This window comes from Talpa occidentalis, unplaced genomic scaffold, assembly GCF_014898055.3.
Source record: "Talpa occidentalis isolate TD23 unplaced genomic scaffold, MPIMG_talOcc4v2.1 talOcc4.17, whole genome shotgun sequence".
NCBI classification, from domain to species: Eukaryota; Metazoa; Chordata; class Mammalia; order Eulipotyphla; family Talpidae; genus Talpa; species Talpa occidentalis.
Genome location: NW_023601754.1, coordinates 58,796,933 through 58,823,867, shown reverse-complemented (window position 1 = coordinate 58,823,867; position 26,935 = coordinate 58,796,933). Strand labels below are relative to the sequence as shown.

The following is a 26,935-nucleotide window of genomic DNA, read 5'->3' as shown; positions in this document are numbered from 1 at the left end:
CTAACCAAGAAAGTATTTGTTCCTTTCTTGACAATGTAGTGATGTCTTTAGTGTCTCCTCTCTGAACACCCAGATGTCCCCTTTTGTGGCCAACTCTTCCCTTTCCCAGTATGGTATTCTCATGAGCCCCAGATGGAGTAGCTGGACCTCTAGGCTGTCATCAGCGTGACTAGGTGCAACCTTGGCCTGCAGACACTAAAGCATGAATGAAAACAAAAGCTCTGTGCGGCAGTTTTACATATGATGGGGCAGCGTGGTAAAGTGTATTAAGAAATAACAGGGAGAAGGCCTGGAGGAGGCATGTGGAGCAGAGAGAAGCTGTGAAGAAGCTGTGTTTGTTTTTCAGCCTTGGACTTGCACCAGGGACTTGGCGGACATGGGAGCGGACACTTGGAAGAGACATGCTGAGACCCGCGGGGAGGCGGACGGCAGCCCCCTTTATCTTCCACTTCGAATTTGCTCCTTTTCTGCAGACTTGCCTGACCCCTTCTGCCCTTTCCTGTGGGTCCCCTCCAGAAGGTGCCTGAGGCGTGTGGCACCTCAGCAGCCCTGCTTTGGGCCACCCCGTTTGGCTGGGCATTTACTCATGAGGGAACAGGTAACTTTTATTTAGAAAAGTTTAATTGGAAACTTGTCTTTCCTTCTTTCTACTACACGCAAATGGTACTAAAGTTCTTTTCTATGGACGGTCTTAAGAAATAATAGATAATCCATTAAAGCAAAACAGTTTATTATAACTCCATATGAAGTTAAAAACAGAGGCGGACCCTTCTTCATCGAGGATCATAAAACTAGAAAGGGCCATTCCATTTAAAATCGAGACATTTAAAATGTTTAAAAGGCAAGAGAAGAGACAGGACCCTCAATGCATGTGGCTCCCAGCACGTCGCAGGATGAGGATTAGACGAGCTTCTGATTCTCAGGTGGAAAAAGGTGATCTCTGTGATCCCTTGTGGAGTGAAACTGCACGTTCAGATGGTGGTCTGCCCAGGGAAAAAGAACAGAAACCGCAGGGGTGTAACTTACTTTTTGCCTCAGAGGACTGAGTATTGTTACTGAGAGGGAGGTGTGGAGAGGCGGGGCGTGAGAGGAAATCTTCACCATCATGACCCTCATCGTGAATCTGGGAGTCATATATGTCTAGACATATAAATACACTTGCTCCTTCTGACTATGAAGGAAAGCAGAAATAGGTGCTAACTCCCAAATTTTAAAGCGTGCTTAAGTTCTCTCTAGCTCTTTCCCTTCAGGGAGAGCTACACCCAAAGTTGGCAACATATTCAGAATATTCAGAATTTTTCTTCCAGGTTGCCTAGGAAGGAACGTTCCACATGATTTATGAAATACACGCCTTGGCAGAAAGGCTTAATCTTTCAGGACAGGGTGTAAGGCCCCGGACCCAGTCACAGCAGGGGTGTGTGGGGAGGCTAGCGTGCGCCCGCAGGCAATCCTTGATGTCAGTCAGTCTGAGAATTCAACGCAATTCTGGCCTGTCTACCTGGGGGTAGTAGCAGATCCTGCAGGTCAAGGGCTCAGTCTCCCGAGATTGCCTTCCAAAGCCCAGGCCCTAGTCACAAGCCCAGGCTGTTAGCTGTGCTTCTGAGCAAGGGGCTATAAATCAGAGGGTCCCACACCCCCTCCTCAGGTTCAGTTAACTCAGGAAACCTGTTCATTCACTAGGTCACTGATCTGTTGTGAAAGAGGGGCACTCGGGGTCAGCCAGCTGGACGAGGTGCACAGGGCACGCTGTGGGGAACGGGCTGGGGCTTCCAAGTCCTCTCTGGCGCCACTGTCCCCAAACTTCCATCTGCTCCCCAACCCAGAAGCTCTCCAAAGCCTGTCCCATGGTTTTTACAGAGGTTTCGTGACAAAGGCACAATTGATTAAATCATTGGCAGTTGAGCTCAATACTCTACCCTTTTGCCTCCTTAGAGTCTGAGGGTGGCACTGAGAGCTGCAGCCCTCTAGATCCATGGATGGTTCTCCAGGAAGCCAGCCCCACTCGTGGTGCTTCCAAAAGTCACCTCATTCACACAACAGAAGATGCCTTTATCACTCTCAACACTTAGTTTGGGCAACAAACTGCGGGCAGAGACCAAATATATGATGGATGATGGAATATATATTTTTCTTATCTATCACAGTATCATACCCAAAGCCCATATTCTGTGGTCTTGGTATTAAAAAAAAAAAAAATCTTTCTAGTGTTCTATTGATGTTGATCCTTGTAAAAATTCTCATTGATTGCCTTATCCTCCATGGATTTGGAGGAGCAATCTGAATCTCTTGGTTAATGGTCAATTAATGTCCAACAGTCAAGGAACTACCAAAATGATCACCTCTAGTAAGCTAGGGATGCACTAACCAGCCGTTCCTGAGTTGGAGGCAGGCATTTCTCCATTTTCCTTATAAAAATCTTGTCTGTTGTAGAAAATATCCTTGACCAGCATTAATCCATGTTCTTTAAGCTCCTTACCTTAACCCTCCAGTTGGCTGTATTCCCAATATATAGGTTTGCTAGTCTTGGTCTTTTTGAGGGTCCACTTTGGTTATTCCCATCATTTCCTTTGATGACTCTTACGGGAGGTAGCTGGCTGCAGAAGGGAACAGGAGTTAGAGAGAGGCCCAGGACTCAGCGCTATGCCAGTCCTGGTGCCTGAGCATCAGAAGCTGAAGGCAAGTCCTTCCTTGCTTTTCCTGCTGCTGCACCAGTATCTGTGCCCACAAGTGGGAGAAACATTATAAAGAGAGGCCATCCTGTCCTCATTTTAGAAAATGAGTTAAAATGAGTTATTAGTTCAATAATTAAACTTAGTAAACATTATGTAAGATAAGTCCCTCCCAAGTATACCACCAGATTTGATCAAAAGTCATTAACTTAAAATTTGAGACTCTAAGACCATCTGGAAAGTGTGGATCCTAAATGAAACAATGAGAGTTCTGTCCAATGGACCACGGAGAAAGTTACTCTATTTAATATTTAACTAGTTAAAATCAATCCTGGTAAACTTTTCTCCCTAAGCTATAAATTCTGTCATCAGTCCCTCCTATTGATTGAATCAGGACATCTGATATTCCCGGTTGGTCTTGGCTAAGAGACAAGAAACAGAACGTGCAATAGGGACACGAAAAGTAACTAGAACAGATGACTTGCGCAGTCTAAGAGCTGAAGTTAGGCTGAGCGCTCTCCCAGCTCCATCCCGCGTTGAAGAGAACCAGCTGGTGTAAGGAGGGATGGGCCCCGGGTTTGGCAGCCCAGCGCTGTTCTGACCTCTTGGCAGCTTTGTGTCGTTTAGCCCACACCACACATCTGGGAAGTGGACTGTGAGCTCCTCTGTAGAGATGAGACGCCTGAGGCTGCCCCGGCTCTCCTCCCCACCCCGACGAGCTAAAGGCCACTGGGAAGACAGGAAGCCAGTTTGGCTGTTGACTCACCACGGGACCTCGCAGGCGACAGATAAAGACGCTTCAAGATCTGATAACTTTGACATAAAGACGATTTGAGTTAGAAAAATCATACGATGCCCCGGAAGACCCTGAGGAGACAAAGAGGAGATGCGAGTTGACGAAATTACGAATTTTGTGTATGTGACGGGCTCCACCAGGCGCCAGCAACACTGACTTTACGGAGATTGAAATGTGAATGTCATGTACTTTTTACCTATCGTAAACTGGCATTATTTCATTTTTATAAATCATTCTGCACATAAAAATCTATTCTTAACTCACGAGCCACACAAAAATAAATAGGCCGGCTCTGGGCAGCATGCCTGCTTTACAGAGAAAAAGAAGAGTTTCTCTGAAATTAGGACAACTTTTGTGTCTTCTTTAGTTTTGCGTTCCCTAGAGGGAGCTGGAGGTACAGCTAACTGGCAAGTAGAAACTGTTCATTTTCCTTCCCCTCCCTCACTGACCATGGCCTATGGCCTGGCTGTGACCCTGGTAAAATCAGGTTAGCCTATTAGGAAGGAAAACAAAACAAAACCCAAACCATATGCTTGAAAGACTGAGGTGCTGCCGTCAGCGTGGCAGACACCGATTACCTCAATCCTGATGTCACAATCGGTGGGGTGATACTGAAACTCGTAAAATCCTATGTACACCCTGGTCACGGGACATAAGTCTCCCAGGAACACTTCATCGGGGGCCACGGGTAGATCGTTGTGAAAGGCAGTTGGCTTAACCCTGACAAAGAGCAAGTCGGGATTGCATCGCACATACACTGTTGGAGGGAGAGGAGAAAGTGCCAGAGAACACAGCGGTGGTCGCGGTCGGGGCGGTTCAGTCAGCTAATCACAGTCCCTCCCTCTCTTGGTAGCCGGAAACACCTGATCTTACCTCCTCCTCTCACCCGCTGTGCCCCCCACCCCGAGGGTGCCAGGCGATGCTATCCACGAGGATTAGCCCAAGCAGGAGCCGAGATGATCCATTTAGCAGTTCTAAGTGGACAGTCATCTCCCCTGTGGGCCTTGTGTCAGTCATCATGAGCAGCAGCGCCCACCTTTACTGCCAGTCAGAACTCACAGAAAGCAAAACCTGTGTTTTCATCTCAGGATCTATGTTTAATGTTGGTATTTTCCTTTTTCTCATTTTTTTAAATTGTCATTCCATTGGTTTACATGGTTGTTGAAGGACAGGTTCTCCCCCTCGGGTGTGGACACTGGAGGGCACTCACCATCGGAACAGCCAGGCCCCCCACCTTGGCTCCCTCCTGGCCTGCCTCCCCCCTCCCCCTAGATGACTCAGTCCAGTGGGCAGCTTATGGGGGGTGTTTTTTCCTGAAGCAACACACTCAACTTGACCAATCAAAGCTAGCAAAGTGAGGTGGAAGTCTAGAGACTGTAGCCTCACCCAGTGCGCTTTTAAATGTTCGTTTGCTCTGACTTCTCATTGAGAGGTAGTGATGATGTTCTTTGAAACTTTGTCCTCTTTGCATGAGAATGCAAGCTCCCCGAACGGAGATTTGGTGAGAATGGAGATTTGGTGTGGTTTTGCTTGTGGCTGTACTAGTGTCAAGAACAAATCCACAATAAATGGTCAATAGCTATTTGGGGATTGAATATATAAAGCATCCCCCGCCTCCCCAGAAAGAGGGACCCATTGACAGTCCCCCCCTGATTGCTATGGGCTATTTCAGGAGAACTAAAATAGAAGTTAAACTTGGACTTGCAATGAAGACAAGCCTCTCACGTGTTGCTGGTAAAGGATTGCAAAGAGCTAGTGGCTGCAAGAGCTACCTGGTCAGTCAAAAGACAACTAAATCCCTGATAGTTTTGACTGAAGTACTAAAGTTTGCCAGAGGTCAAGCAGGGCCATGAACCCTGGAAGTTAAATCCCAGAGTACTTTGGGGCTGCTGGTAAGTTAGAGGGAAAACTGGAAAATCTGAGAAGGAATTTTTGCTCTTTTAAGGAAGCAGGCAAAGCACCCCTAAAAGGTAACTCGTGGTGGGAGTTATTAGATTTCAGGGGCAAACTCTTCACAGCCTTAAAGCCCTCAGTAGCTGCTGGCAGTTTCTAACCACTGGAGGATCTCAGCACCCCATCAAGATGAGCACGTTCCCATCAACCCATGGGCTTGACCGTGCTTGTCGTGGAGGGGGATGGCAGGCAAGCTGTGCCCCCATCACGTGGCTTGCTCCAGGTTGTGGGGTTAAGAAGTGCAAAGATTCTGGGGGCCTCCCTGGTGGCTCAAGGGGTTAAGACACAGCCCTGTGAAGCTACCCATAGCCACTGCAGCACAAGTTCGATCCCTGGCAAGAGAGGTGACCCACATGGCGCAGCAGACCTCTCCTGTCTCGCCTGCTGCTCCCCTCAGCAGTGTATTTCAGTCAATCTGCCTGTTCTGTTCCCCACTCTGTCTCTGGTGAATCTTCGCCCCCCCCAATCTCTGGCCTGTACCCCAACTCTTGTATGCATAAATAAATCTTTAAAAAAAAAAGTGCAAAGACTCTGATGGGCACCTTCCAGAACAGGGGTTGATAGTATCTGACTTATGACTTAGAAAGCTCGCTCTGGTGGCTTGGGGAGAGTGGGTTTTGGAATCCGACACAGCAGCTATGAGGAAATGCAGAGAGACCAGGACCAGCTGAGAGAGAACTGATGAGATTCCTGAGACTTATCAGATGGGGGATGGGAGGGTGACCTCAGGTAATTTAGCATAAAGTGGATACATATGTGGAATTGAAGGATCTAGCCAAATCTTTTGAGTTCCAATTTTGTCCACTCTAGGTGACTTCACATCAAATCTCAATTCTGGTTAGAAGCAAGAAGTAATAAACTCTCTGGCTTTTTACTAAAGAAGGTGGCACCTTTAGTGCTTGTTAAATGTACAAGTTGCTTGGCCCAATTCTCACAATCCTGCCTCGAGAGATGGTGTACCCCCCCGTTTTCTCTATACAAGAAGTTTTCAAACCACTGAAGGATTTGGGACTTGAGTTTGTTATTAGAGTTCTGGTTCTCTCTCCAGTTGTGAGATGACATTTGTTTTCTCTCTAGAAATAGCACGATAAACCGTCTCCCAGCCGTCCTTATTGTGTATTTCAAATAAGGATTCTAGAGGTGAACCAGACTCTATCTTGGAGATGTTTTGGGGCCATACCTCTCTTGGCTTCATTGTCAGAATTTCTATTACAAATAATTCAAATGACTTGGCATCTTGCTTTACCAAGATGAAAAATAAAGACCCCCTCTGAAACAGCTGAGACTAGAGAGTCAAGCACTTGATACATGTACATGTCGTATAGTTGACCTTCTCCCTTTAAGGTTCATGTTTGAGGTAACCCTTCAAGATAATCATTCTGCTAGATAACCCTTCCCGCTCAGGTGTATGGGAACCTCTTCTACCCCATCAACCAACCCCACTTTGCTTACATTATAACAAGGTAATCTTGAAGGGGGAAGAGATTCTGTGGGACAAAAGAAGATACCAGGGGTGAAACCAGGTGGGGGGGACCAGGTTGGGGGACAGTCCACCCTCACATGTCCAAAGCAGATTCTTTGGCACAGACCCTTAGCTGGCAGTGGTGTAGAAGCAGATTAAAGCATTTAGATTGGAAAGTCAGAATTAGCCTCATCGCTGATCCTCAGCGGCCCCCACCTGTCCCTTAGCGAATACCTGGCTGTTCTCCAGAGCAAGTCCAGACCAGAGAAGAGAGGAGGAACAGTCCTCCGAAGGCCAGACGAGCCTTCATCTGGCCAGAGCTCAGGGCAACATCCATCCTGGGGGCAGGAAGTTGTGTGAGGACCAACCCCTTCATGTTATAACTGAAGCCTGTCAGGTGACCAGGATAACCCATCACTTCAGGAACTTGGGGAGGGTCTTGCTTGACTCATTAGAAGCAGAGCAGCTTATTATTATTACTATCTATTAGAAGCTAGCAGCTTGTTATTGCAGGTACTAAAGATGGCTTGGGTGAGAAAAGGGAAATGCATCGCATGAGTGTATCCAGGGAAACCGCCTTCCCTGGGTCTCGAGACATACTTGTGAATCCATCACTTATAAGAACATGCTCATTGAATTTCTGGGGCTGAAGCACTTGGCGAGGCTCCACTTCACAGCTCCTGGCTTGGAAGCAGCACAGGAGCTTGCGGGTGTTTGCCTTTAACGCTTCTCTTTCTGAACAGTCAGCTTTCTAGCTGGCATAAGAGGCCTGGAGTAAGCAGCTTCCAGAATCATTACATTTTCTTTGTAACTCTCCAGAGCAAAACTCCGAGAACAGTTGGGACAATTGGTTTCACCTGCTCGCAATTTTGCCACTAGGCAACCTGTCAGAGGTTAATTCTTAGCTAATGCCATGTTGGAAATGCTTAGTACTAAACTGGAATTCCTTTATTTGTCCCTTGAACATCTTAATACGTATTTTAAATATTCAGAACTTCACTAAGAAAAGCCCTTCATTTGATCCATGTGTAGCATGGATTTTTTTCCAACATCCAATCAAGGCCCACATAGCCACATAGTGATTTTTAATTTTTTACACGTATCATGACCACTTGAAGGACTTGCTATGCCCAAAACTCCACTTGGCTCTTCCCAGTCAGAACAGAGATCCGAGTGGATCACCTACTATGTGCCGGCAGTGATGAGGCTGCAGCGGTCAACAAATCTCTACCTTGGTCGATGCTGCCATCTAGTTGCAGACTGAGATATTAGTGGAACCAAAAAGCTGATACCAGGTTCCCGGGTAAAGTGGATGCTTTGAGGAACGTGACTGCTAAAAGAGAGACGCCAGAGGTCTCTCTCTCGGGATGAATAATCATTGTTATGATTTATATAAGAGCCTTGAAATTCTTAATTTTCCAGTCTGTTCTGAAAATAAAGGGATACGCAGATCTAATCTTTATGATTATTATTATTTTTTTAGTAGCCCAACTGACTAATTTCATCCTCAAGTGTAGGGTTCTGGCCCACAGGCCTTTGTATTTGTGGAGTGCAAAAAAAGGAGAAAGAGTTAAAGAAGCAGGAATGAAAAAAGAAAACCATGAATCCACACTTGTTTCTATTTTAGACTTTTCTGCACTCAGGACCTGCCTCCTCCTCTTGATTCCTAGCATTATAGTCAGACCCTTACTGTCTCTTGCTGGACTGCACAAGCCAGCTGGCATTTTTGGAATCCTGTCACTTGATAAGCAAAGCAGGTATAGAACCAGGGACCTCAACTTTGGTTCTTTCCTCTGTGGGCCACATTATATCGGCCCTGGGGAAGTTGATGGCCTTTGTGGGACACAGACTATCTTTCTGTTCCTCAAAACAGCCAAGATTTTCCTTGCTTCCCGAATTCTCTTTGAGTGGACATTTGCCTCGACGACTCTCATCGTCCCTGCCCTGGTTTATGTCACCTCCCCAGAATGCTTGCATGGAGCCCCCTACCCAAAATAACGAGCTTCTCCACAGCATTGTTTTTGTCCTGGCTCAATTAATTGCCCTAAATGCTGACATAGCAAAACCTGGGGCGGCGTGTAGTGTAATATCTCAGTCTGCCACTAGATGGCAGCATCGACCAAGGTAGAGATTTGTTGACCGCTGCAGCCTCATCAGGGCCAGCACATAGTAGGTGATCCACTTGGGTCTCTGTCCTGACTGGGAAGAGCCAAATGGAATGGACTGGGTAACAGAAGAACATGGACTCTTTTTTGGGAAGGGGGCAGGGAGCATCTTACACAGGATCTAGTCCTTAAGGGTAGTTTCAAGGTCCTTTTTTGGTCTATGCACATACACATACACAATATCAATGTATTGTCGTATGGATGACATATGTACTGTGTTCATAGATCTATTTTAACTGCTGAATAGCAGTGCATTGTACAGGTATACAGAAATTAACTCACGTTGAATGATGAATTGCTGAGTTGATTCTACTTTTCTATTATATTAAAAAAAGTTATTTTTTAAAAAGATTTATTTATTTATTATTTATACAAGCACTGGGTACCATCAGAAGCACAGGAGGGTGAGAGAATTCACCAGAGCCAGAGCGGGGAGCAGAGCAGGCAGAGGGACCGAGGTACACTGCTGGGGGGAGCAGCGGGCGGCCGGGGATTGAGCCAGCTCTGTGGAGGCTGTGGGCAGCTTTGCAACCCAGTACTCAACCACTGCGCCACTGGGGAGGCCCCTAAAAAAGTTATTTTGAAGAGGTTTAGATGGTGGAAGGTTTCCAAAAACAAAAACTCCCAGCTATAATATAAGTTCTGAGGATATGCCGCATGGTTGAGTGACTTTAACTAACCATTCTGCATCCCATCTTTGAAAGTTGCTAAGAGAATTGATCTTGAAAGTTCTCATCACAGGGAAAAAAGCTGTGGCCAGGTGAGGTCAGCTAAATGTGAGCGAGGCCATCTGCGTGATGCCAAGGGTAGTTCAATGCCCCGTCTCTTCATTTCTAGTTTCCGTAAGCTTCTACTCCCCATGTTCTGTTAAAACCACTGAACTCTAGTAACTGGTGATCTAGAGAAAAAAAGCCTCAGAGCCAAATTATTCATTCAAGTTTCTTAGTGAGATTTTGAATATCTCATTTTCAGTTGCATCTTCTCTTTTCAGGAAAGGAAGCTGAATGCCACCTTAAGTATTTTCAGACCTTGCTAAAATTTATTTACAGATCGGCATTGTTGGTAATTGGTAACCATTGAGAGCTTGTTAGAAATGCTTGTTAAGACTTTCGGTACCCACCCCAGACCTTCAGAATCAAAGTCCTCCTTGTAACCAGGCCCCCAGGTAGTGTGCAGGCGCCTCAAGGTTTGCACAGCCCTATTAATAGGCATGGATTGAGCCGGAGGTGCTCTGCAGAGCTGTGATTCTCAAAGTGTTGGCCCTAGACAATTAGCATCAGCTACACCCATCAACTTGTTAGCATTGCAAATCCTGAGTCCTACCCCAGTTTTACTGAGTTAGTAAAGTGTGCTGAGCTTCAAACAGCCCTGCAGGTGATTCTGATGCTTGTTGAGCTGGAGAGCCACGGAGCAGAGGTTGGCAGGTAGAATAAGGTGAAAGCAGGTAAAATCAGCCTTGTAATGCTCCAGTTCTCTGGGCTTGGCCTCCTCAGTGCCCAGGACACTCTCGTGCAGTTTTTGTTTTATTTTTTTGCTTTTAGTGTGCTCTGACATGGGGACGGTTACTGCAGGGTAACAGGAAATTTTAATAAAACCAAACTTCGTGCATAAAAAATAACTCCAGATTTGATGGTTATAAAGCAAGTCAAGTAGAAGAGCTTCCTACTTATTTCTGAATTGTACCCAAAAGACCCGTCTCCTGTACCTAAATGGTTATCACTTCGATTTGTGTGTGAGCTTCAGGGGCACTTTCCTAGACTCAAAAAATTCGTTGTGGGGCCTCCCTGGTGGTGCAGGGGCTAAAGACAGCCCTATCAAGCTACCGCCAGTTACTGCTCCATGAGTTCGATCCCCTCTGGCCAGGGAGATGACCCACATAGCGCAGCATGCTGACTTGCCCACTGCTCCCCTCAGCAGTGTTTTTCAGGTGATCCTCCTGTTCTGCTCCCCTCTCTCTCTGGTGAATTCTCTCACCCCCACTTCTGGTTTGCACACCAGTTCTTGTATGTATAAATAAATCTTTAAAAAAAATTCAGTTTAATGGGGACACTTAGAGTACATAGGTTTTACCTTTGCTCTCTTCTTTGATATTTGATTAAAAACCATTAATTTTTAGACAATGAACCAATAGCCTGTGGCGTGGATGCTGTAGGTAGTAAATTCCTCACAGCTGAGTGTGGCTTCAGCTATTTTAGCATAGGGGCCGCCTCTCCGCCCAACTTCCTGTTCCCGAGTGGGATCTGGCGTCTACTCTGAACCGATGGAGACTTCCGTAGGGTTCAAGAAGCTCTTTCTCCTTTTTTCGATGCTATGGACTTGTACTGGGGACCTGTCAGGTATAAATTGGACTTGGCACCAGGAGTGATTTAAAGGCCAGAGAACGCTGCTGCAATGTGGCGTTTGCATTACTCGAGGTTTTGGTCAGGTTGGATTCTAGAAAGAACTGAGGCTGCAGGCACTGGGGGTTTCTCTGCGATCCTTGGATGCTTGTCCTATTTCTCCTCTGGGATCCTAGTACTGAGACTGAGCATGTGCTCCAACTTGAGAGAGTCTCTTCCCAGCCCCTCTCTTCTGACCCCTTTCAGACCACGGCAGGTTCTTGGGGCTCAGCTCCTTGAAGTAGGTTGAACACAAGGATGTGTAATTTGGTTTATTTTAGCAATGAGAGGATATTTGATGGAATGCCTTCCTCTGCACTGTTTCTGTTCTCTCACTGACACGTGGGTGGAGCCGGCCCAGCTGGCCACTGTAGTAGCATTTGTGCATGAGTGTTTTTGCAAACCTAAGGTGACTCATGAGGTTGCCCGGAGTACAAGCTGACCACCCACTCCCTCTTGCTGGGTCCCCTCACACGGTGTGGCATTTATAGTCTTTTTCACAATTGAAGTGTGATTTTGCATTTCCATGATGGCTTATGATGTTTAACATCTTTTCATATGTTTATGTGCAATATATAGATCCTCACCTGTGAAAAGATATCAGGTTGACATAGTTTCCATTTGACTGGTGAGTTTTCAGGGTCCTCTGAAGCCTCCGCTCCTTCCAGCATCCTGAGGGCAGTTGAGAAGGTTTATCTTTAATGATGATCAGAAAGTCATCTTGACTCCTTTTTCACTTGTGTTCTACCCAACCACATGATTTCTAGGTTATTTTAGTTCTATTTTCATGGGTAGCCCAGCTAAAAGACTCTATCAGAAAGTTGTTGCCTTTATCAGATAAGGAAAAGAATTACCACCCACAATGTCATGTTGGAAGGGGAAGGAGAAAGCACTATAGACAATTTCTGTAAAAGCCTGGTTGCAGGTTTTAGTTTTCTGGGCAAGTGTTTATTGCTACAACGGCCCTCAGTGCCTCCTTTTATATATTATGAAGCTCGAGTCACAGAGTCAAGGAAGGGCTGGCTTAGAAGAGCTTCCCGGGAATAAGGGAGATGGAACGTGCCCTGAGTTTAGCATAAATGCTGCCCTACAAAGATGTTCTCTGATGCAGCTTTACAAAGAAAGACTGGGGAGTTGGCTCATAAGCTCGTCCTGTTGATTTTCATTTATGGGTTCATGAAAGAGGCTCTATCTGTCTAGGTGTTTTCAGAAAACAGAGCAGGATCTGGAGATTATCTTTTGCAGACTTGTTTGCGCTTGTTTTCATAGAGGGAAGATCTTGTCCTCCATATTAGCTGGTTGTGTAAAAATTATCTGAGCTGCCTTGTGTCATCACAAAACTAACCTATGCTTCTCTCTTCTAATTCCTAGCCATACAAGTGTACTGCACCGAATGGTGGTTCTTTGCCAAGATTAAACCCACAATATTCAACAATGTGTATATGAACCCCGAAGAAGCGTTTTTAGGAGATAATTGTCCTGTAACCTACCTGATGCCGGGTCTTTACTATGAGTTTTTCTATCATCCTTATGACTGTGGCATCAAACACATGGTAAGGAGAATGTGATTTCATCTAAAGCCCCAGAGTCTTCTGTTTTTTGTTGGTTTTTTTTTTCCCCAGCAGGTTCACAAACCAGAAGTCACCATGTTTTTATTTGCAATGTGATCAGATTAACTTCCCTTAATGGTCACACTTGGGAATTAAGGAAGGAGATGCTAAAAAAAAAAATTCCATTCTTTTTTCTGTGCTGGGTAGTCACTGTAAACTCTAACATTCACCTTGTAGACACAAAACTTATTTAGTGATGGAGAAGTTCAAGTCATTGACAAATTCAGGAGAAGAATATTTTTCATGTATCTCAAGTTAATCAAGTAATTTCTCAAACTAGTCACATATTATACCCACAAAGTTTGACAAACTGCAATCAGAAGGGGGTGACACTGATTAATCAAAGTCTTTGTTTAATAATCTACCAGCCCCAAGTGCCATTCACCAGAAATTGCGGTGGGCCTTAGAGAGTGCACTGAAAGAACAATTAGGCAAACCACTGCCAAAAGTGTAACTGGAATTTGGTTTAATTCAAAAACACTTAGCAGCTAGCCAAACTGGGTTATAACATTATTTTGTTTAGTATCCCACATAAAGTGTTAAGTAATAGAATTTTGTCAGGTCTAGCTAAATGTCACAGATTGGGCTCTATGGAAAGCAAAATATGAGATGGAGTTGTGTATGTGTAGGGTATTCATTACAGAGCAGATGGTTTTATGCCAGTACCATACTGTTTTAATTACAAAAGCTTTTTTGGAGAGTTTGAAATTAGGAAGTGAGCTATTTCAGCCTCGTTCTTCTTTCTCAGGATTGCTTGGCTATTTCTGAGGTTTTTTTGGCAGTTCCATATACAATTTTTAGGATAGTATTTTTCTATTTCAGTGAAAGTACTGTTGGGATTTTAACAGGGATTAAACATTGGTTCTATATCCATATTTTTAACATTGAAAATATGGATGACTTTGGGTAAGACGGACATTTTCACAATATTCTTCTATTCCACAAACAAAGGATATAATTTCATTGTGTCTTCAAATTTTTTCAACAGTCTTATAGTTTTCAGTGTATAGATCTTTCACTTCTTTGGTTAAATATATTCCTAAGTATTTTGTTTTTGCTGCTATTATGAATGGAATTGTTTCCTTTATTTCTTGTTTAGATATTTCATTGCTAGTATACAGAAAGGCATGTTGGTTCTATATCCTGCAACCTTATTGAATTCATTGATTAGTTCCAACAGTTTTTTGCTTGAGTCTTTGGAATTTTTAAGTTGTATGATTCAACAATTCTACTTCTGGGTATATATCCTAAGGAAATGTAAACAGAAAATTGAAAAGATATCCATACTCCCATTTTTTTTTTAAATCAGTGTTATTCACAATAGCTACAAAATAGAAACAATTAAAGTAATCAACAGATAACTGGGTAAAGAATTTGTACTCTATCTATAGCAGAACATTATTTAGTCATGAACGCTTATAAATAGAATCACTTGGGGTGATACTGCTCAAAGGGCACAGACTGCAATTAGAAGATAACAAAGTTCTGGGGTTCTTACGTACAGTGTTGTGATTGTAGTTAACACTACAGTCTGACATGCTAGAACATTGCTAAGAGTAGATGTAAAGCACATGTGAGTTAACGCCATGGTGGTAATACTGCAGTGTATAATAGCCACAAACATGTATTGTGCCTTAAACTTGCACACTGCTAAATGCCAATTATTTTTCAATTAAACTAAAAGTGTATTTGGGATCATCACCAATGAAAGGGAGAAGTTGACGTGTGATGCGGACCAGAAGCCAGCTTTTACTGATCCTGTTCCCCCCATGAGTCACTGAAGTGGGCAGCCCAGGGAGTGGCCTTGAGGTTTCCGCTCTCTGCAGCTGTGACAATTCCTGACAGGACTGAGAGCAGAAGGCCTTCTGTTGACAGCATTCTAGCAGTTGGGGTAACAGACCCTTTACTGAAGAGGTATCTGGGAAGCTGATTACAGGTCAACTACCACAAGTATTAAGAGCACATTCTCAACTTTGATACAGATTGGGTGGTGGGGGCAGAGGGGAAAGGCAGGGGGAAATATTTATATATTAACTGGAGCATGGGTTGGTGGTGATGGCAGGTGAATTTCATTTTCCCTCTGCTCATCCTTTCAAATGATCTAAAAAGGAGCATGATGGATCGAAAGGCAGCAGAAAGATACGTCTATTTAAAAACATAAATACTGGGCTCTCTGCTGAGAAGCACATGGAAATGTTCTTAGGGGAGCACTTTGCTCCTAAGTGTCTTCCCCTCCTTGGCCTCCTCCACTGCTGCTCTTTCTATTAGGCATTTTGCATAGATGAGAACTTCACTCTTGTTTCTTACCACCATAATCACTGCTTTTTTAAAGAAAGCACAGTGAATTGTGGCGGCAAATTGTTTAATCAAGAGTCATGGTGAAGAGAAAGAGCAACAAGATTGCAATCTGGATTCTAGAGGTCTTGAAATTCGTGCTTTTTGCACCAAGCAACAGTCCATACTCCAGCTGTACCCACGTTTCTCAAAAAGGGGTGTCAACCCGCTTTCATAAATACGAGCCTTGAAGACCCTTTCTCTGTCAACAAACAAGAATGGGTTGCCTTTATGCACGAACATCGTCTTCCTCGTGTTAACTCGTCTGTCCACTAAGAGGTGGCTCGTGGCCCATGAACATGTACTGCCTACAGGCATGTCCGTGAGAGTGGCTCTTTGTAGAGAGAATGAAGGTTCCACAAGCTCCTAGTCAATTGTCTTTAAGTTTCCAGAGACACTTGAAACAAACTTCTATTAAAAAATCATTTTTTGCCCCTTTAGATTTTCCAGGAGTGTCTTGTGCTGAAAACTAAAATCAAGTATATCTCAAGTAACTCCAACAACCAAGCTGAAATGCCACTGTTGTGTATTATCCGAAGGTAAGTGTGGTTGCGAGGCCTGCTAGATGCTAGGCCCCTGGCTTCGTCTTTACCTTCCAGATAAGAAGCCACACCTGGGAGGTGAAATGGCATGCTGAGGGGACGGGGGCACAAAACCCTAGTGGGAGGCCAGTCTGCTGGATCTGTACTATTTAAGCATTATCTGTTCTTTAAGCATTACAGTTATCACCTTGGAAAAAATATGTATAAAATATATTTTTCTATAAAAATACCAGGAGTACTGAAAGATGGATTAACGATTGATTGATTGAAGCATCAGGGCTGCTTGGAAATCTAGTCAAACTTAACCAGGCAATTACTGTTATTTTCGTTTTATGCTTGAACCTACATTCACGATTCCTAAAGCAGATAAATAAGAAATAAGGTCTCAGGGACACTGAACTCACCAAGAAGTCAAGAGCAGCACTGACCATGCGGGGCTAGATTTGTGGGGAGGGAGAGGACATAGCACCGAGGGATCCATGGGCTGAGAGACAATTGCTTTTTGTGCCTTATTGATGAAACTTTTGAGAAAGCCTAAGGTAATGAGCTTTATATCAGAACAATTTTGATTGGGTCTTAGAAAAATTCTGATATTTGGCAGGATTTTCTTTGGATAATTTCTCCCATCAGGTTTTTCTAGAAAATCTCAAAGGGAGATTTATTATGCCTCAGGGATTATGGAAAAAAATCACACTATGCATCAACAATAATAGGTGACAGCTAACATTTATTCACCACTGGCCACATTCTACACTGTTTGAAGCAGTTTACTTGTCTGATGCATTTGTTCCTCAGATCAACTCAGGGAAGTAGATACTATTTTGCCAACTTACAGGTGGGGAAATTGAGGCACAGGGAAGCTGGTCCAAGATCACTTGCTGGTAGATAGTAGAAGCAGGAAATAAAACGAGAAATTTGGTTTTAAGCCAAATCAGTAGATCTGCTAGGAGGCATTTGGCCGTAAGTTCAGGCTTGTAAACACTATGATCCTAATAGATCTTAAACCTCATGTGATATTTCTCTATTCTTTCACTATAGTCAACACCCTTTTATAAATGATTTTAAAAGAAGAGGTCATGACAACAGCAGCAAAATGGAATTGGAAGTAACCATGAAAATGCATATTGCAAGTGAAGACACGAAAGTTGCTTCTGCAATGCAGCCATGGTAAGGACCTGCAGAGCTGAGCTCATCCAGCCAGGTTGTAGAGGAGAGTCTGTATAATAGGACAGGACGTGTGTGTGTGTGTGTGTGTGTGTGTGTGTGTGTGTGTGTGTGTGTGTGAAGGTGCATTGCATTTGAGGAGCTTTGTACACAGAATGACACACATTCCTGTGTTTGTTCAAGGCATCGTCAATCTTGGAGGTTTTGTTACTCAGGCACTAACTGGTGGGTATTTGATATAAATGAGAGCAAGCCCTCTTGGGCATCATATAAAATTCCATGATCAACACAGAGGTGAAAGTCTATCAAGTCCAATATCAACACTGTTCTGTGACTTGAAAAACAGTGAGTGTCAAACAAAACAGCTCACAGCAGGGGAGTTTTAGCTGTTGACAGCCCCTGGGGAAGTGAATCAGCGGGGCCATAATGCTTGGTTTGCAATTTCTTCCAGGAAGGGAAACATGCTTGTAAGTCAGTGCAGTTCTTCATTCCTGAGTCAAGTACCAAGGGATGTTCTATATAAAAAAAAAATCTGCATGTATGTTACTCTTTTGATTATTAACGAAGAGATAGAGATATGTTTGATGGAGCGCACCGGCATAGTCTTAGCACATTTGGGATGTGATTCATAGCTGAAAGATGCCAAAGTCTCCTTACTTATACATACACTGTACTCGAATCACCATACCTCTGAGGATATGATCTCAGGGATAAAACATTTCAAGTTCTCTTCCCTCACCCCACCCTCTCCACATGCACATAAATTGCTTTACTTATGGACAACATGTTCTTAGAAATAGATAACTAATATTTATATTGGGGCTGATTGTTTTTTTCACTGTCTTTTCAGGGAGAATCCAAATGATACTTGTGTAGCAAATGATGTACCTTTAATAACAAAGAAGTTCAGTTTGACGATTCACATGCCGTTCAGAGACAAACTCTAAAATGACTGCTCAGGACTTAAGATTTAATGTGCTATTTTATAGAAATCTGAGAAGCTGGCAGAGAACTTAAGGATTCTCTAATTCGCTTCCATTTAAAAGAACGAATTTGCAATTTTAAATAAAATGGCATGTTGCCTGCTTATCTTATTTCCCTTTTCAAAAATGGGCTGATCCTGCTTTTAACTTTATGATGACTGATTTATGAATAAAGTGTGTCCTCATAATGCTGTCGCTAATTCCTGAAGGAATGAAGGTGTCGTTTTAAGCTTCAGTGTCACTATAAAGGGTTTTCCAAGGATAAAATTCCCAACCCTGCCCTGCACGGTGATGGGCTCATGTCTTAGCTCATGTTTAGTCGTGGTTGCGCTGGGTGATGGCGCTTCTTCATTTAACCCACAAACACGTCCTCATGCCGTGTACATTTTAGGAGGAGGAGACTGAATATTTTTTAAAAAGATAAATTCTACAGTATCCCGGGAAGGGGTAAATGCCACTGAAGAAAAATAGAGCAGGAAAGGAAGACCTGTTTGGGTGAGGTTGCTGTGTAAACATGGCATCAGGGAAGCCTGGAAAGCAGATGGCTTGCAAAGGGCTGAGAACCAGGGAGTGGGGAGGGGGGGTGGGAGATGACTCAGGACTACCAGGACCCTTGCTGCAAAGTCCCAAGGGGAGGGCAGGCCCAGAGGCGCTCAGAGCAGGAAGGTGGTGTAGCCCAGGTGAAAACAGAAACAATGGGAGTGGGGTGGGTCATGTAGTTTCCCCAAGTTGATAAGACAAACCTGGTTTTTATTTGAAACAGGGCGGGAAACACTGGAAAGTCATTGTCTGACTCGGGGTGTTTCCCAGGGTTACCCTGGCTGCTGGAGGAGAACAGACAGGAGGTAGCGGAGGCTTGAGCAGAGAGCCCCTGAGGTCTGGGCTACCTGTGAGGGGTGATGGCTGCACAGTAGACGCCTGGCTCCGGCTGGTGGGCGATCTTCAGGGGCACAGTGAAGGGAAAGATGCCATGTAGGGTAAATAAAAAGTATCAGGCTTTTCTGCCCTCCTGCCATTAGGATTGGTGATGGATCCCTGCGGTCCTGAATGCATGCCTAATGGCGGGCACCTGGAGTGAGGTGTGGGCATACGTAAGAGGGTACACCTGGGCTGAGAGACTGGGCTTATGAGGGCTGTGTCACAGGGACACCAGCAGAACTACGAGAGAAGCAGAGAGCCCAGAAAGAGTGAAGACTTGCTGGGGCTGGGTGGCTGGACTGCCAATTCAGGCCTGCCAGCCTCCTGGCCTCCCAGTACCCCTGCCAGCCGTGTACTAGTAAATCCCAATAGAAGCCCGCAAAATCCACCAAGGGCTCCAGGACTCCTCTTTCACCCGTCTGCTCGGATCATAGAGATCCTGCACTGTCCCTTCCTGCCTGTTACATGCCACAACTGGGGTGGAGGTGGGGATGTGTGTGCCAAATGTTCTACAGTGCATAAGAGTCCCCCTGTCCCCCAACAAAGAACTATCTGGCCCCAAATGTCAATAGTGTTGAGGTCAAGAACCCCGCATTAGATGTTGCCATGGAATAAATCAATGTGGTTAGAGGTTCTGGACACACGCACACTCACATGGGAAGGATTCCCATACATTGGATATAGGCATGAAAGAAGAATCTAGGCTTTATGATTTTCAAGCTACTGTAAAGCGGAGGTTGCCACCCATTCAGATAGGAACGCCAGAGGTCCAGGTTCAGGAACCCTGTTTTGAAAATATCAAGTTTAAGATGTTGTAGGGCCCGTCAGAAAACGTGGTTTTCTCGAAATGCTTCCACCCTCCCCACCCCTGTGACCTGCCTGCACAGGGAGACATACTTCTGTGAACTAGGCCTAAACTTGGTCCTGCGCCTGCTTTGTCTATAAATCATGTAAAAGGTAATAGGACTGCTTCAGGGCCTCTCACTGTCTCTGCTCGATGCAGCTGCCGTTGCTACCTGTGTATCTCCTGCTGCCTCATAATAAAGACTTGTGCCTGCTCCCCATGTATGCGCTTCATGACCTACTTTCTTGTCTACAGCCATAGAGAACCCGGCAAGCTTGTAGCGGAGGCCCCACACCACATAACCCGGCAATTCGGCTTTTAGGGGTCTGCCCGAAGGATGCAAAAACACTCCTTTGAAGGAAAACCTGCACGCCTGCGTTCACTGCAGCACTACTTACAATAGGCAGCTGTGGAGGCAAGCTAAGTACCCAAAAGAGATAGGCAAATCAGTAAGATGTAGAGTGTGTGTGTGTGTGTATAAATATATATATACACTAATGTACACATATGTGTACACACACACAATGGAATACTACTCAGCTATCAAAAAGATAAACTCTTGCCATTTGTGGCAACTTGGATGGAGCTGGAGAGGACCATGCTAAGTGAAATAAATCAGAGGGAGAAAGAAAAATACCAGATGGTGTCACTTACAGGTGGAATCTAGAAAAACCAAAGGGTCCGGTAAATCCGAAGTAAGAACTAACCCTACAAAGCTAACTATAGAACTGAGGCTCCCAGAGCGGGAGGGAAGGTGGGGGGAGAGCACAAGGACTGTGGTGAGCCGTGTGGAGGTGGGCGTGGTATGGTGACACCACCACTGTGGGGAGAGCCTGTGCTTCTAATGCACAATGGTATAAACCAATGTGACCTCAAAAACTAAAAATATCATCATAAATGGGCATTTGGAGGCATAAGGCACAGCTGGGATCAGCCATAACCAAGACACTAAACAACTTCAAAATCTTTAAAACCTCTCTAAGAAGCAGAGTTAATATTATTTGCTCATTTACTTGATCATTTCTTATAAGATATAATTTCAGAGTTTATCATTTAACTACTGCAGGGCAATAAGTTATCCCAAAAGTTAGTGAATTAAAATGACAGCAATTTCTATTTCTCATGATTCTGTAGATCGGCTAGGTTTTCCGTTGCTGGTTTCTCATTGGCTGAATTAATAATGTATAATAATTTCAACTTTGAGGCAGGAAATCAGTGGCGCCGAGGACTTTGGTTGTGTTCCAGAAGGATGGAGCATCACCTGCAGCTGAGGAGACGAGAGTTCATAACACCTGGGAGTCCACCCCACTTCCTGTTTTCTCTGCCCTCCTGGCTTGAGGCCTGAAGCCATGAGAGTCTCGGGCACGTTAGGAGGGCTCCTGATGCTCCTTGTGCTGACGGAAGGTTTTGAGGATGGTAAGAAGAGGGGATGCTAGAGGGTGGCATTTTGAGGAGCAGGTGTGCTTTTGTACATGTTGAGGTTGGGGGGTTTGTGCTGTGTAATTTTGCGGTCACCTGTGAGTAGTTAATGAGGGCCACTTCCCACAGGATGCCCAATTTCATCCCAGGCATCTCCACACCGTACTTCCTTTTGAATCCACAATCAAATGATCTAAAAATTACTTTTTTTTTTTAAAAAAAAGATGTTATTTATTTTTGTGTAGAGAAGCTTTTGTCCACATTCAGATAAAGAAATTAAGCAACACAGACTTTAACGAACTTCCCCGAGATCTGAGTGGAAAACACAGAAGTAAATCCAGCCATTTTCACACGCAAATTGAGATTCAGGTCAACTTCTGCGCAGTCGTTTGAGCACAGACACGGCCACTGACATTCCTTTTGTCTCCTCAGTGTTTATAACGTGTAGTGAATACTGGCTGGAAGTCAGAGTGAGACGCAGGCCCTACTCGCAGTACCAGCAGCCCCAGCCTCACGAGCTCCATCTCGGGACTGGCTGCCCGGTGACTGGAAGGCGGCTGGATTTCCTGGAGTTCCATTATCCTCTCTCTTCCTGTGGAATCAAAACTCAGGTAACAACCATTATCATTTCAACAAATAATATGTTCTTGGTCCTAGTGTTTAATTACCTGGGACTCCAGAACCTGGGCCAGCATACTCCCATTTACACAAAATCCAGGTCAAGCTGAATGTCATTACTATGGAGTAGTGTCCCATGTAACTTGCTCAACCCTATAGATTTTTACCAGGCCCATTTTCTGAATTAAAAAACTCAGGTTGGGCCTCCCTGGGGGCGCAGGCAGTTGAGTGCTGCACCGTGAAGCTGTCCGCAGCCCCTGAGCACGGGTTTGATTCCCGACTGGCCAGGGAGAAACCCACATGGCGCCACAGACCTCTCCTGTCTTGCCTGCTGCTCCCCTTAGCAGTGTTTTCGGTTGTCTGCCTGTTCTGGTCCCTGCTCTGTCTCTGGAGAATTCTCTCACCCTCCCGCACCTCTGGCCTGTACCCCAGTTCTTGTGTAAATAAATAAATCTTTTAAAAAAGCATAATTTAAATGTAAATACCTTTATAAAAAAATAAAAGTAATGGCTTATATTTGGCTCAGCTACTATGGCCTTGGGGCCAAGTCCAGCCAGTGCTTTTGTTCCATTAACACCATTTACAATCACATTCCCTTGGTGTGGTCTGTGACTGCTTTTCTGAGTTACTGGCACAGACTGACCCACAGTCCAGGCTGCCTAAATCAGACCCTAACCCCCAAACAGCTGAGGTGACTTGAAACTGCCTGCAGATGCAAGCGCCAAACCAGCACCAGGCCAGGAGCTAGTGACGGGGTCTTTTCTAAGAACAAACTTTGTCACATAATCCTGCTATTCCACTCCATCCATTCTATTCATATCTATTTTACATATTGATGTTGAAGTGATGATTGACATGTTTTTCTATTCCTGTTTGTGGTCCTCAGACATGGTTGAAATAACGAATGGCAAATTCTCTCTCTTTAGGAGCGCCCTTGGGGTCTACTCATTGAAAGTTACATCACTTACGAACCAGTGAACTCAGCTGTCAGAGGTTACCTCCCAATATCATGCTATATTCAAAAGTAAGTGTCCATGGCCCCTGCGGTTGAGGTCCTCTCACCTATCTTGGGCTTCCAGGTATTCTGACGAGAGCTAGACTGTCGGGCAAGCTGATGTTGAGCAATTGGCTCAGTTTGATTGGCAGTGTTGTGGTCAGTCATGGGACTAGATCTACAAAGTCCACTTTCTGAATGAGTAAATGAGTAAATGAAAGTATGGGCGGGGGGTAGAAGTCAGGTTTCTTATTCCACATCCCACATTCTGCATTTAGTCAAAGGTTACCTTTGTGAATATGTCGAGCTGTGGGTTGTCTTCCACAAGTGCTCAGGTACTGGAATGGGATGGGTCACTGTGAATGATCACTGCTGAAAGTCGGGGGGCATAAGAACAAGCGGTTCCGAGTTATGCCACACAGCTTGGTGCTGTCTGCCGCTCACTTCCTTAAGCAAGACTCAGCAGTTAACGACATAGAGTCTAGTTAATTCTAAGACTCAAGAAACAGAAGATCTAAGAAGATTCTTTGCTAGTAAACTTCCTTTCTCTTACCCATTTTCTCTACCTAGAAGCTTCCACCTGCCCTGTCCCAGCACCTGTTAAGGACTCTATTAAATTCTTGTGGGAACTGTACCACCTGTTCTTAGTTGATTGGGTCAGAAATGGGGATAATGGAAGAGATTAAAAATCACAGCATATCTCCCAAATTTTCACTCAGACTGTCAGTCTGGTGATTTACTCTGTGAGATGAAAAAATCAAATTGAGGCGAAGGGACGTTTTATTTAATGTTTTTTTTTTAAGAATTCTGAAAAATACTGAATGATTTCATTTATATGTAGACTATAAAGAAAGCAAAAGAATAGACAAAACTAAACCAAAACAAACCCTAGAACTTTGTGGAATTGAGGCAACCTGGGGGAGGGGAGGGTGGAGAGCAACGCGGGGCTCAGGGACGGTGGTGGAGGATACGGGTGCTCTGGGGGTGGGTGTAGTCCGGGGACATCCACCCAGAGAGATGGGATTGTCTCTCCTTAATTCATTCCAGTTGTAAAACATTACCTCAATAAAATCACACAATTTAATAATTTTTTCTTCTATCAAATATAATCCATTATTGCCTAAATTTCTTGATTTGGCATTCTATTATAATCTAACCAGATTCATCTAATTAATTTCTTTCCCCACACCACAGGCACTTCTTCACCTCCCCAAATAGTATACATAATAGACTACACACACACACACACAATCTTTTTGACCCTTGTTTTCAGAAAGTCCGTTTTCACCTTTGTACAAAAAGAGGTAAAGAACAACAATAATACATCTGGGAAACATCCCAAGAATCAGAAGAAGAAAACCAAACCTGGTCATCAGTCGAAACCTTTGGGACCCATCCAGGAATGTGTTCTGGGTGAGTTCTGTCTCAGGGCTGGACATGTCCCCGTGTGTGATAGAAAGGCAAGAATTCAGCCAGCTGTGCCCTGTAACTCCAGGTTAGGATTATCACAGCCACGATTCTCAAGGTGAATAAGATCACCCGCCTAAGCATCCATCACTATTCTCATATAGAAAGGCTCTGGTTTTGAGTCATAACATCAATAACTATTTTGTCTTATTCATTCTTCACCAATTTTGCTTCAGCCCAAAGAAAAATCTTTGGCTATATCATACCTGTAGATGGGACTGGAATTCAAATGTACATTCATGTGACCCTTAGCTTTTTGTTCCAGAAGAATGAAATGCCAACAAGAGAAAGTCCTTCTTATGTGGACCCTAAAAAGTGGCCTCTAGTCTTTGGGCTTCCATATCCCAAAGGACACAGGGATATCAACTGATATGCAGAGATAGTGATAGAGATATGGTTCTTAAGTTATAGTTAATAAACATTTTATTAATAAGGCATGATAGCTGCTACACTTAATTCATATTGTAATGGGTTCCCGGGTTTTCGCTGAGCCCAGTGGCTCCTCAGTTATGTAAGCGTTTCCATCAATGCTATTATATATCTCACTGTTCTTTTCCCCTTTCATTCCAGGAGTTATTTTTTTCCTGCTGGAACACATACATTTTATGCTTCCTTGTTAAGTGTAGTGTTTTACCTATAAATTCGGGGTGATCAGGCAAGCTACGGATCTGCACTGTGACTGGCTCAAGATGGCATCACCTTCAGATACCAAACTGTTGCCTACCAATATCATCTTTTACCTGTTTAAATGATATTTTTTTTAATGAACTTGCTTCGTTGTCTACATTTATAGACTCTTTGGGTCAGGCCAAAAGGAACTCCCCCATATTTTAAATTTGCAATAAAGACATATTTTTAAAGAAAATCTTGTTAAATTTTGCTCATATAAAATGGCTAGTATTTTGGGGGAAAATTCTACTTGATGCCACAGTAAGACTTTAGATGAGACACAAAGTATACTAACTCTTAAGGAAAACATTGATTTATTAGGCCATGAGTAATTTAATTCTATTTACCATCATTAAAAAAACATACCAGGAAGAGTTAAGATTACCTACAGTGCGGTGGAGGATCATGGAGACTTAGAGTGAGGAAGTTAAGGATGAAGGCAGCACAAGACTAGAAACTGGAGGTGGGGGTAGAAATGATTAACATAGTTGTGAAACCAGCTACAGAAACAAATCCTTCCGTGCAGACCAGAGGTGGGATATGGAGATGGAGGCCACGGTAGAGAATCCCTGGTCCTTACAACCCAACATAGTCACACCCTCCAAGTAATTAATCTAATAATAGCCAACAGTTCCACCAGGGAACAAACCCCTGTCCAAAAGAACAGTGTATCTGTACAGGTTCTGCCCTGGCAAAACGGCATCTCTCCTGCCTTCTTGTGTCTGCAAGTGTCTTCCCTGTTCCTTTCCCTAGTAAACATGTCCTCTTAAAATGGAACCTGCATCTGCCTGTGACTGTGCAAACATCTTCATCTCCTGGGTAAAGTTGCTGTGTGCCAGTGAAAGGGGAATTTTGCTGAAATTTCTCAGAGGTAACCTAAGGACCCCATTCACTTAACCCAATATCCCATCAAAAAACATCAGAAGATACACTACTCATAAGCCAAGCGAATTACAACCACAGTGAGATTTTACCTCACACCAGCTGGAATGTCTAATGTCAAAGATTAAGAAGTAAATGTTGGTGAGGATGTGGAGAAAAATCCTCCTGCATTGTTGGTGGAAATGTCAATTGGTGTAGCCACTATGGAAAACAGTATAGAGGGTCCTCAAAAAATTAAGAATAGAGCTAATATATGGTCTAGCAATCCCTCTTCTTGGCATTTACTCAAATTATATGGAAACACTAATTCAGAATGACATATGCACCCCTAGGCTGATTGCAGCACTACTCACCATAGCCGAGACATGGAAACAACCCAAGTGCCTGTTGATGGAGTAGGTGACTAGATTAGGAAGATGTGGGGTATAGACACAGTGGAATACTACTCAGTCAGAAAAACAGATGAAACTTCACCACTTGCCAGGTGAAATGGTGCAGTTATTGCTGGTAGATGGACCATCCTTTGAGAAAAAAGATTCCTGTGCTACTCAAGTAGAGGGTAATTGCTGACAGCTGAGTGTGGCCTGAGGCCTGTAAACACTCAAGAAAGTCCCAACCCTTGCCATCTGCCATTTGCAACAACACGCAGGAACCTTGAGAGGTTTATGCTAAATGAAATATCAGGAGAACGACAGCATATGAGTTCACTTGTTGGTAGAATATAAAGAGAAAAGCAATCGAACAAGCAAAAAAAAACTAACCCTTAGACTCTCACAAAAGAATGGTGGTGACCAGAGGGAAGGGGAGGTAGGGAAAAGAGGGTCGTGGGTGGTGCCTGGAGGTTGGGTGGTGGGCGTGGCGTGACACATCCAGCAGAGTGAGACACTACACCTGCAGCCTATTCAACATTGTAAACAAGTGCTACCCCAACACAATGAAAAAGCAGACTGATGGTTCTTACTTAGCCTTAAAGAACATTTAGAAATATTTTTTTGATTAATAAGATACAGCTAAGTAAATAGACAAATGGGGAAGTTACTTGACAAGAGAGGACATGGAAGTGGTCAG

General features: G+C 44.1%; 3 protein-coding genes across 4 annotated transcripts; 2 read left to right on the top strand and 1 right to left on the bottom strand.

The window, feature by feature from the left end:
* Positions 1-718: 718 nt before the first annotated feature.
* LOC119250547 (putative oocyte-secreted protein 1 homolog) lies at positions 719-7,235 on the bottom strand. Of its 2 annotated transcripts, none has more exons than XM_037518296.1 (5): positions 7,115-7,235; positions 4,044-4,222; positions 3,436-3,536; positions 2,477-2,594; positions 719-983 (listed from the first exon to the last, which is right to left on the bottom strand). In XM_037518296.1, the coding sequence occupies exons 1-5, from the start codon at positions 7,215-7,217 to the stop codon at positions 972-974; spliced, it is 513 nt and encodes a 170-aa protein (XP_037374193.1). In that variant the 5' UTR covers positions 7,218-7,235; the 3' UTR covers positions 719-971. The 2 variants fall into 2 exon arrangements, with proteins under 2 accessions (XP_037374193.1, XP_037374194.1); XM_037518297.1 differs by having other exon boundaries at positions 3,436-3,482.
* Positions 7,236-11,284: 4,049 nt separating this feature from the next.
* On the top strand, positions 11,285-18,266 carry OOSP1 (oocyte secreted protein 1). Its single transcript, XM_037518295.1, has 5 exons — positions 11,285-11,381; positions 12,795-12,976; positions 15,809-15,906; positions 16,948-17,076; positions 17,924-18,266. Exons 1-5 carry the CDS (start codon positions 11,306-11,308, stop codon positions 18,018-18,020), a joined length of 582 nt encoding a protein of 193 aa, XP_037374192.1. The 5' UTR covers positions 11,285-11,305; the 3' UTR covers positions 18,021-18,266.
* Positions 18,267-21,143: 2,877 nt separating this feature from the next.
* Positions 21,144-25,157, top strand: OOSP4A (oocyte secreted protein family member 4A). The gene is made up of 5 exons (XM_037518294.1): positions 21,144-21,234; positions 21,670-21,848; positions 22,782-22,879; positions 24,123-24,262; positions 24,887-25,157. The coding sequence occupies exons 1-5, from the start codon at positions 21,168-21,170 to the stop codon at positions 24,934-24,936; spliced, it is 534 nt and encodes a 177-aa protein (XP_037374191.1). The 5' UTR covers positions 21,144-21,167; the 3' UTR covers positions 24,937-25,157.
* Positions 25,158-26,935: the final 1,778 nt, after the last annotated feature.

What these genes read in the sequence shown, in the direction of transcription:
- LOC119250547 (XM_037518296.1), bottom strand. Translation starts at nt 7,217, where the DNA reads ATGGATGTTGCCCTGAGCTCTGGCCAGATGAAGGCTCGTCTGGCCTTC. An exon ending in ATTGTGACATCAGGATTGAG is followed by an intron (nt 3,537 to 4,043) that starts GTAATCGGTGTC and finishes TTGTCTCCTCAG; the next exon opens with GGTCTTCCGGGGCATCGTAT. An exon ending in GTCGCCTGCGAGGTCCCGTG is followed by an intron (nt 2,595 to 3,435) that starts GTGAGTCAACAG and finishes TCCCTTCTGCAG; the next exon opens with CCAGCTACCTCCCGTAAGAG.
- OOSP1 (XM_037518295.1), top strand. Translation starts at nt 11,306, where the DNA reads ATGGAGACTTCCGTAGGGTTCAAGAAGCTCTTTCTCCTTTTTTCGATG. An exon ending in ACTGTGGCATCAAACACATG is followed by an intron (nt 12,977 to 15,808) that starts GTAAGGAGAATG and finishes TTGCCCCTTTAG; the next exon opens with ATTTTCCAGGAGTGTCTTGT. An exon ending in GCTTCTGCAATGCAGCCATG is followed by an intron (nt 17,077 to 17,923) that starts GTAAGGACCTGC and finishes CTGTCTTTTCAG; the next exon opens with GGAGAATCCAAATGATACTT.
- OOSP4A (XM_037518294.1), top strand. Translation starts at nt 21,168, where the DNA reads ATGAGAGTCTCGGGCACGTTAGGAGGGCTCCTGATGCTCCTTGTGCTG. An exon ending in GACGGAAGGTTTTGAGGATG is followed by an intron (nt 21,235 to 21,669) that starts GTAAGAAGAGGG and finishes TTGTCTCCTCAG; the next exon opens with TGTTTATAACGTGTAGTGAA. An exon ending in CCTGTGGAATCAAAACTCAG is followed by an intron (nt 21,849 to 22,781) that starts GTAACAACCATT and finishes CTCTCTCTTTAG; the next exon opens with GAGCGCCCTTGGGGTCTACT.